Source organism: Talpa occidentalis, unplaced genomic scaffold (assembly GCF_014898055.3).
Source record: "Talpa occidentalis isolate TD23 unplaced genomic scaffold, MPIMG_talOcc4v2.1 talOcc4.7, whole genome shotgun sequence".
Classification (NCBI taxonomy): domain Eukaryota; kingdom Metazoa; phylum Chordata; class Mammalia; order Eulipotyphla; family Talpidae; genus Talpa; species Talpa occidentalis.
Window position 1 is genome coordinate 65,282,187 of NW_023605083.1, and position 10,013 is coordinate 65,292,199.

Below are 10,013 nucleotides of genomic sequence, written 5' to 3' on the forward strand. Positions count from 1 at the left end.
TCTGCTCTCTCCCTCCTCTGCCCCGCCCCATCCCGGCCGAGTCGCCGAACCGCAAACGCAGTCGGCTGACGCCGCGCGGCGGGGTCACGTGACTGGGCGGGGCGCCAGCGCGCAGGCGCAGATCTTGGGTGGCTGGGTCAGCTGACCCCAGGGGACAATCGGGCTGATTTAGGCCGCTTGCCTGGGCCTCACGGTCGCCGCCGCCATGGCCAGTCAGTCGCAGGGCATCCAGCAGCTCCTGCAGGCCGAGAAGCGGGCCGCCGAGAAGGTGTCCGAGGCTCGCAAACGTGAGTTTGGGGACTGTGGCGGCCGAGCTTGGCGCGAGTGCAGAGAACGCGGCTAGGCCGCGGGAGGTAGTGGGTGGCCGAGGCCCGAAAAACTCCTGGGTGGGGCGAGGGTTACAGATGTTGCAACCTGTGTGTTTCGAAGTTTTCAGGAACCGAAGCTCCGGCAGGATTGTAGGTCGAGTGGAAGAGGCGTTGCGGGGTATTCGATCGGGGGTGGGGACAATAATGGGTGGGTCTCCTTTGTGGTGTGTCTGGAGGCTCGTAAAATGGAGTCTTGAGACCGAACTCGTTCTGGCCCCCGCCCAATTCCTCTTTGGGTTGCCTTGTCTCAGGGAAAGGAGCTAAATCTACACCATTGCTTCGTTTGAAACGTACAGACCTCCTTGCCACTTTTCTCTCCCTCCTTAGCCACGTTTAGTCAGTGGCCAAGGTTTATGTATGTTCACTTTTCTCCATCTGTACTGCCAGCATCATAATTCAGGAAACCAAGTTCTCTGAGGTACCTAGACCAGGCTAGTTTGTCAGTTCCCCTCCACCACAACCCTAAAATTGAGGCCAGTATGTTGCAAGTACAGTCTCCGTACAACTGTGGTCTCCATCTTCAGGGTATTAAAGTTCCTGTGAAGGAAGCAGATACTGGATAGATAGGTTAAGGGGAGAGCTGGTGTTGAGAAATGTTAGGCTGGTAAAGGATTTAACAGGTGGCTTAATCTAGATTGCTGAAAGGAAGGCAGCCACCTCCTCCTGTCCAGTCCATTCTCCTTCAGTCATGCTTCTGAAGTGTAAATATGACTTCCCATTGACTTTCTGCCAATAAACGTTTAGTGCCTGAAGAATAAAGCCCGAATTCCTTCATGAAGTGTCGTTTTTTGTTTTGCTTTCTGCCCTGATCTCACAAGTACTGTCTTTCAGACATAACGAAACCATTGTGATTCCTCAAAGGCACCTTTCTTGATATCACATGCAAGGTTTGCATATTTGTTTTCTCTGATTGGAAGAGCCTTTTCCCAGTTTTCTCTCTTTGTTTTCTCTTAATCCTTCAAATGTCAAAATTTAGGCATTCGTTTTTCCAGGAAGCCTACTCTGATATGACCTCCTTCAGAGTAGGCTAGGAGTCCTTCCCAAGTGCTTATTTCTGTCATGGCAGTGCAGTAATTATTTCTTTATATGGTTCAGTCACTAGACTAAGCTGGAGGACAGGGACTAGTCAAATTTATGTATTTAGTTTCCTATCTAGTGAGATGTGTCTATCCCTGTTTTATAGATGGGGAAAACATGGCTGGAGTGAAATGATTTGACCATGGCATAGCTGCCCTTAAAGGCGTCCTTTCCCTTGCAAGACTGAAATACCAAGATATATTCATTTTAGTCATTCCTTGGTGTTTTCTCTTAGTATGAGACTTAGACTTTTATCCCCCATCCAAATAGATTTCAAGCATGACTTCTGTACTTTACAGTTAGGAGTTGTATGAGACACTGTATTTCATAGGAAAAGTTTTTTTTCTTTTTGAAGATTTATTTATTTATGCCTACAAGAACTGGGGTAGAAACTTAGAAGTCATCCTGGAAACACCCTATCAAACATATATTGAGAAATAGTCTGTGAGGAACAGAGAACTGGGGTACATGCCAGAGGGGCAGGGAGTGAGAGGATTCACCAAAGACAGAGTGGAGAACGTATCAGGTGGACTAACTGAAATACACTGCTGAGGAGAGCAGTGGGCGACACAGGAGAGGTCTGCTGCACCATGTGGGTAATTCCCTGGCTGGGGATCGAACTCGTGCTGCAGTGGTTGGAAATAGCTTCATAGTGCTGCGACTTAACCCCTTGCACCACCATGAGGGATTAGTGCAGTGATGAAGGCCCCAGGGAGCTGGGGGAGCTTCTATTCTTGCTGTGGTGACTGGAAAGTTCTCTGTTCCTTACAGACTATTTCTCAATATGTCCTTGATAGGGTATTTCCAGGATGACTTCTGAGTTTGTCCTGTGATGGCTGGCTCATTAGTAACAGAAGTTGTATCTGTTGGAAAGCATGTGAGACTATTTGGGCTAGCACCGGAACAAGTACCTGGAATATAGTAAGAATAATTGGGTGCCTCGGAGATAGGGGTCATTTTTTGTTCCTTTCTTTATCCTGTGAATCCTGGTGCAGGGTCTTATGTGTCTCAGGCAGCTATTACACATCTACTGAGTGAATTTGTTTTAAAAGAGTGAGTTTATGATTTTATATGCATTTCAGAATTTGCAGTCATTAGGAACAGAAGTGTTGAGAAGGGCTACAATTTGGAAAAAATGATTGCCTTTCTTGAGCTATGATTATGGTTGACTTGCCCATGAAGTAGTCAAATGTGCTAGCTCATATTTTTCATAAATCACTATTTGGGACTATAAAAATAAAATACTTATGTTATGGATTTCATTGGCATGAAAGAGACTACTGGATCCCATGTAAGATCCATGGGAGGGGCCTCCCCCGTGGCGCAGCGGTTGAGCGCTGGGTTGCGAAGCTGCCTGCAGCCTCTGTAGCGCCGGTTCGATCACCGGCTGCTCCCCGGCCACCGGAGGAGGGTCCCGCATGGCGCGCAGACCTCTCCTGCCACCCGCTGCCTCCCTCAGCAGTGTACTTCGGTCCTTCTGCCTGCTCTGCTCCCTGCTCTGGCTCTGGTGAATTCTCTCACCTTCCCGCGCTTCTGACTATACCCAGTGCTTGTATAAATAAATAAATAAATCTTTAAAAAAAAAAAATGAAAAAATGTTAAAAAAAAAAAGATCCATGGGAAATAAGGTTCAAAAGAAATATGATTTCCTGTTCAAATATTTTTGATTTTTAGAAAAGCCTGCAAAAATTGAACTTCGAAGATGGTGACTGGCAGGCAGAGAAGGGAATTATCTCAAATAATTGAGGAAGCTGTGGGAGTTGGGACTGAGCAGGAGAGTGATATTGTGAAATTATGTGTAGCTATGGCATAATGTTCTAGCCAGAAATGTTAGTTGTAAATTGTTGCTTTGAAAAAGATATTTGGCCTTGAAACAGGAATATAGCTGATGTGGATAGCATATGGAGGGTTGGGGTAGAGGTTGTGGACAGCAGTAGGCCCTAAATTTACTGGAGCAAATATGCACCTGCAGAAATAGTCCATGGGATGTTGTGTGTGTGTTATGGAGTCATGATGCATCCAAAAATCCTGTTATTAATCAAGAGGTAGAAGATTAAATTCAACTTCATCCACATGGGTTGAGTAGGTACTGGGAAAGGAATATACAATGAAGTGTAACAAAACTTGTATTTGCACGATGTATTTTGCTCTGAAGTAAACAAATGCTTAGACTGATCATGTAGGACCTCCTGAAAACTTTGGTTGGTGAGGAGAGAATTAAAGCAAAGCATATGTGTTGGTTGGTCTTGTGGTCTGTTTCCATATAGACTTTGATAGAACCGAGAGGATTTTTCCTGCTCTATGTTAAACTTACAAAAATCAGAATATCTTGGGCCTCTGGTGGCACAGTTAAAGTCTCAGCGCTATCAAGCTATAGTTAGTCGCTGAGGCATGAGTTCAGTCCCCAGCCAGGGAGCTACCCACATGGTGCAGCACACCTCTCCAGTCTCGTGCACTATTCCCCTCAGCAGTGTATTTCAGTAGATCCACCTGTTCTGCTCCCCACTGTGTCTCTGGTGAATCCTGTCACCCCTGCACCTCTGGTCTACACCCCAATTCTTGTATGGATAAATAAATAAAAATAAATCTTTTTTTAAAAAATCAGAGTTTCAGTGTCTTCTCACTTTTTGAATGCTTGTGCCTCCTCACTGTCCAGTGCTCCCTATTCAGATTTCTGTCAGTGCAGTACTTTCATTTCTTATTTCCTTGTGAACAGGCATGGATGGTTTTTTAGTTTCTAATACATCACTCGTGTTACATTTAGGGTGAGGTCCCTTGGGTACATATTAGCTTCTAAACTGAGCTGCGCTTGCAATCAGCAGCATACTTAGGTGTTTACTTCTTGGGAAGAGGAAGCGTTCCCCAGATGGCTAATGTCATCCATTTTGTGCTGGTTCTAAGTAATTGAGATTGAGAGAATATTCTGACATATTCCAGTTTTTTTCCATCACTTTATACAGTCTATGGAGTGTTGGGTTCCCCCCCCCCCCCCCCCCAGTTATTTCCTAGTGAATTAGTTAAGTACAACCTGTAGGAGGCAAGATTATACTATTAGGTAGCTGAATTCCCGCTTTCCCATGCATGTCTCTTGGGATTGTATCTTAAAACTTTTTTCGGTGTTTACTGTTAGAATTTACCGTCTCAGTATCTGCTTCCTCTTCTACTTGTGTTTTAACCACTTCCTGATACAGCTCTTTGATTTGAAAACAGGAAAGAACCGGAGGCTGAAGCAGGCCAAAGAAGAAGCTCAGGCCGAGATTGAACAGTATCGCCTGCAGAGGGAGAAGGAATTCAAGGCCAAGGAAGCTGCGGTGGGCCCGGTTTATTCTCATTGCTGCCTTAATTTCCCTCTTCTCTTCCTCCCTTCATGCTTTCACTATATCCAGCATAGCTTGGAGATTCTCATTCTGACCAAATTTTGAAGAGTTGGTTATTGTATGTTTTATTGGAGTCTTAGGGTGATCCATTTTTTAACATTGAGTACTGGTTGTCACATGGTTGTTTAACAAACGTTTATTTAATGGTTAACATGTATCAGGGCCTCTGCTCTCAGGGCTGGAGGACTAGCTGTCCACAGAAATGAACATGGTTCCTGCCCTCATGGAGCTTACTTATTTTACCATGCGGTGGGGGACTTAGTAATAAAAAGGAAGTCTTGCAAACTTGCACCTATGAAAAAGACTGTGATGGTCACAAACATACATCACAGGGAGCCCTGCTGTAGTATAGTATAGACACTTACTGATAGTCCAGGTAAGACTACAATGCTTATGATGCAATGGTATAGAAATATAGAGAATGCAAAGGAATCAGGTAAAATTCCGGGAAGGGGAAAGTGTGGAGGGGGCTTCGTAGAGAAATTTGTCAGGGCTCTTTGATAGTGGGAACAGAAAACAGTTTAAACTAGTTCAAGCAAGATGGCATTTCTTGGCCTGAATATAATAAAAACCCAAGTGGAAGGCTATCTTTCTTTCAATCCAGGAGCTTAAATAAAGCCGCCAGGACTCTGGTTTACACTCTGGCCTCCACTGGTTCCACACTCATATCCTCCCAGGTCCATGCCCCAATCTGAGCAGTACATAGCAAAAGTTTCATTTACCTTTGCACTGGGCAGTGACAAGGCTGTTAAAATGTTTCTCTGACTTGAACTGGTGCAGGAAATTGTCAGCCTGCCCACACACTGTGTGATAACTCTTGTGTCCAGGGAGCCATCTCATCTCCCTATTTTATATCTGCGCTGCAGTTGCTTATAGAGACAGTGTTGAATTATAAATTTCCACTCTTGCGTTTTTCTGGCTGTATTCCATTTTAGCATCTTCAGATTTGCAGCAGCTTACTGGAGCTTGGTATATAATTTGTTTTCATGAAATAGAGGTAGTAGGTTTTTTTATCCCCCTGAATAGGGGTTATGGCTATTAAAAATAGGAGTTAACAACTGAGCCAACTATTCTGAAATGTCCTGGGATATTCTATACTATGAAGAGTTACACCATAGTATGAAGAATTCTGAGTTTAAATTCAGAAAACTTGGGTTTGAGGTTTTGCAATTCAAAAAACTTGAATTTAAATTTTCATTCTGACATGAGCTCTTTGAGCTTCCTTATCTCTGAAAAGGGGTGTAATAGCTCATAGGTTGTGGGGAACAGGTAATGTGAGAGAATGTTTTGTAAACTGTAACATGTTACACAAATAAGAAGGGATCTAGTTGTCAACATACATAAATGTATATAAAATAAGGAAAGAGCAAGTTAGGTGATATAAAGGGTTATACGCACAAAAGTAATGTCCTCAGGAATAGGTCAGGTACTATTAAGTAGACACCGCAGTTAACAAAAAGCCAACCATAATATGCAGACTATAGAAGGTAAAATTCACCTGTTAGCGTGTTAAACTGTGAATGGAGACTGAAGGGATAAGCCAAGCATACAATAAGAAATTCTAACAACGAGAGGTTAGTTTCCCTCTCACCCAGACCTGCAAATCCGTGCCAGCGATGGATACTGCCTACAGTTTTTGGGTATCGTGATAGAATATTTGTATGTGAGAGAACAGATTATAATTATCTATAATAATGGTAAATCTTCTTTACCATTATCTATAAAATGGTAAATATTCTGCTGAACTTAAGTGCTGAAACATTAACTAGTAATGATGAAACTATATTCCTCATAAATTGCATCCTTCTTGTGTTTTAATTTTTTAAGACACTCTATCTCTCCCTTTTATAATCATATATGGAAACATGTGTCTCACCACATTGATATCATTATGTGCCTTGCTTTTTCCCCCTTAAACTGCCTATTTCTCTATACATAGCTGCGTTAGCTTTCCTGATGGCTGGAATGTTCTCTGGTACAGATCTACCATAATTTCTTTAACAACCAGTCCTCAGTCCTTAGGTCTTTAGGGTCATTCCAACCTTTGATTAAGGCTATGTGTTAGACTCTAGAGAGAGGTCATTATATTACTTCCCTGGGACAATCTCCTTGCTGTGAAGGACTGTACACTTAACCTGTTGATACTGTTGTAAGGTTCGCTGCGTTGGTGCATGTTCTCATTAATTCTGCAAGATGCTGACTTCCCATGTGCTTTTCATTCATGAAGTTGTACTGCTAGTGCTGCTGATTAATATTCTTTGCTAAGACCAGCTTTTGCCACAAATAAAGTTGCCTACTTAATGTTCCTGGCTGACATTCCCTGTCATTGCTTCCTGACTCCAGGCTCTGGGATCCCATGGCAGTTGCAGCACTGAAGTGGAGAAGGAGACCCAGGAGAAGATGACCATCCTCCAGGCCTACTTCCAGCAAAACAGGGATGAAGTTCTAGATAACCTTTTGGCCTTTGTCTGTGATATCAAGCCAGAAATCCATCAAAACTATCGCATAAATGGATAAGGGAGAAGAAAGAAGTGCCTGTTCCATGGATTGGCATTTTAGATGCCATTTTAGATCCTGGAATATGAAGCTCTAGCAAGGCTTGAGTTATATTCTTCTGTAAAGGCATTAAATTATTTCCATATATTATATAGTCGGTCCCTTCACTTTTTGAGGAACAGCAAATCTAGCTTCTTTGTACAGATTTAGAGCTTATCCAAAGATTTCATCTTTTTACCTCATATTTTTTAGAAATTTGATGGATAGGCATTGTCTGTTTTCCTATGCTATTAACTCAAGCAACATATATATCAAAACTGACTTTTTCTTTCTTAGATGTAGTTAAAAAGAAGTTTTGTTATTTTTTTTTAAAGAAAGAAAGGGATTAAATATTATTTTCCCTAATGCTTTCTTGAAGGTCAGGGGCTTTATCTATGAAAAAGTAGTAAATAGTTATTTGTAACCTGTGTGAAGCAGCACCAAGCCTTACCGTAGTCCTTTCTGGCTAAGGCTTAGAACAGTGAATAACTAGTATAATTGTTTTATCTGCTTTTAGTTTCTCTTAATCAAAATTACTAGAAGATAGAATTCAAGAACTTGTTACATGTTATTACTTGGTGTACTCAGTCATTTAAAAGTAAAGACTCTTTGTCATGTGTTTTTCCCCTTGTGATTTGTATTTTTTGATACTGCAAAGTGCACTTTTATCATACATTCTGCAGTTTCACTGAGGAAATGAAATTAACACATGAATCACACATTCGCTCATGTACTTAGAAAATATTTGTGGTGTGTGTCTTAGGAAGGAAATCACAAGTGATTGTACCCAAAAACTGTTTTGAAAATAGCAGGCAACAGTTAAGTTTGCCTTTCTCTAGGGTACCTTATGCTGGGGCAGCCTTGTGTGAGTTGTCAAGCATATTTCCTTCCTGGTGGGCTACATGATATGCTTTATACCTATAATGGCTTCATACTAACACTTAAGAGTTAGATGTCCATGACCTTGTGACTGCAGAATAATTTCTGATTGAGTTGAATGAGAACATGATGTGATTTTCTTGCTTGTTCTGAAACAGTATGAGAGAATCAGATAGTCTTTTAAAAAGTCCTGTATTTTATTACTCCAAGTGGGTTGATCTCGGGCCACTGCTGTTCCTTTTTATAGTAGAAATCCTCATAAGAGTTTTCTATGCAGGTTTGCTTTTTTTTTAAACTGGTGAGACACTCTAATCAGGCTTGCCACTCCTTTGGAACTACTTATGAAGGTCACCAGTGATGTCTGCTCTCTATTTGACCTTCAGTGCCATTTGACAGGGTAGATTATTTCTTTTTGCACCATTTTCGTGGCTCCATCCTGCAGTGGTATGCTATCTTGCCTCTCAGTTGTTGGGTGATTTCTTCTCCCAAGCATTTGTTCTTTTATGTCTTACATGCATTCCCTTGGTAAGACCATGTACACTTCATGGCTTGAAATACAGTCTATATTAGGGGCCTCCCCGGTGGCACAAGGGATTAAGTCTCAGCACTATGAAGCCACTGCAGCACGAGTTTGATCCCTGGACAGGGAGCTACCCACATGGCACAGCAGATCTCTCTGTCTCTCCCGCTGCTCCCCTCAGCAGTGTATTTCAGTCAGTCTGCCTGTTGTTTCCCAGCTCTGTCTCTGGTGAATCCTCTCACCCCCACACCTCTGGCCTGTACCCCAGTTCTTGTATTTATAAATAAATCTTAAACTGTATTAAAGGTTCAAATTTATATCTCCATCTTACTCTCTCCTGAAATCTAGAGTTTTCATATTGCTGATTTGATAGTTTGATAATGGGTATGCAGTAAACATCTCCATCTTATGTTCCAAACAATACCTAGTTTTGTTAGGGCTTCACTTCTAGCCTTTGCTGCAAATACAGATTTCCCAAGTGAGGACCACGAAGAAGCAATTTTGGATTCACTGGTCTAGCCCTGGTATTTGATCTGATTGCCACCGATATTTTCACTCTGGATTAACAGGTTTGTACTTGTTTATATGATTGCTTGATTCTTCCTGGCCAAGCAGCTGAGTATTGCGTAAGCCATAGAAACAACAGGGAAGTATTTCAAAAGGAGTGTGACGTAGGGCCCGTGGAGAGGACGAGATTTGAGAAGCTTGGTCTTCCGGGAGAGAGGCACCTAAGTGGTTTGAAGAGTGAACTGAATGTGAAGTGGATGAATGGGAAACCTCTGGCTGAGAAGGGGTGAGCGAGTGGTGGCCGATGCAGGGGATGGTTTAAAGGAAATGATAGCAGGTTTAAATGCTGGTGGGAAAGGGGATAAGAGAGACTGGACAATGTCTTCAGTGTGGATGCCATCCCTAAGGAATCTGGGAGCCGTGAAATCCAGGGCACAGGCAGAAGAATTTACTTGGCAGTTCTCAACCTTCAAGTCTATTTCTGAGGCCGGGACTAGGATTTTTAAAAATCTTTGGGAATTCTAAAGGGAGGGACTTCCACTATGGCCTAACATGAGAAACCCTTGAGTGGATTTTGACCCCTAAAGCAGATACATTGTTGCAGATTTCTTTCCATTTGAGCATAAAGAAGGACTTGTACGTGACTGTACTATATGCAGAGTGTATTTGGGAGAGAGAAAAAACGTGGTAAGAAGTAGAAGTGAACATCTGGGCCTCAATGGGAGGGTTTTTTTCATCTGCTGGAGAGAT

General features: G+C 42.4%; 1 protein-coding gene across 1 annotated transcript; it reads left to right on the plus strand.

Moving 5' to 3' along the window:
• The first annotated feature begins 116 nt into the window (after positions 1 to 116).
• On the plus strand, positions 117 to 7,974 carry ATP6V1G1 (ATPase H+ transporting V1 subunit G1). Its single transcript, XM_037493655.2, has 3 exons — positions 117 to 287; positions 4,656 to 4,756; positions 7,166 to 7,974. Exons 1-3 carry the CDS (start codon positions 206 to 208, stop codon positions 7,337 to 7,339), a joined length of 357 nt encoding a protein of 118 aa, XP_037349552.1. The 5' UTR covers positions 117 to 205; the 3' UTR covers positions 7,340 to 7,974.
• Positions 7,975 to 10,013: the final 2,039 nt, after the last annotated feature.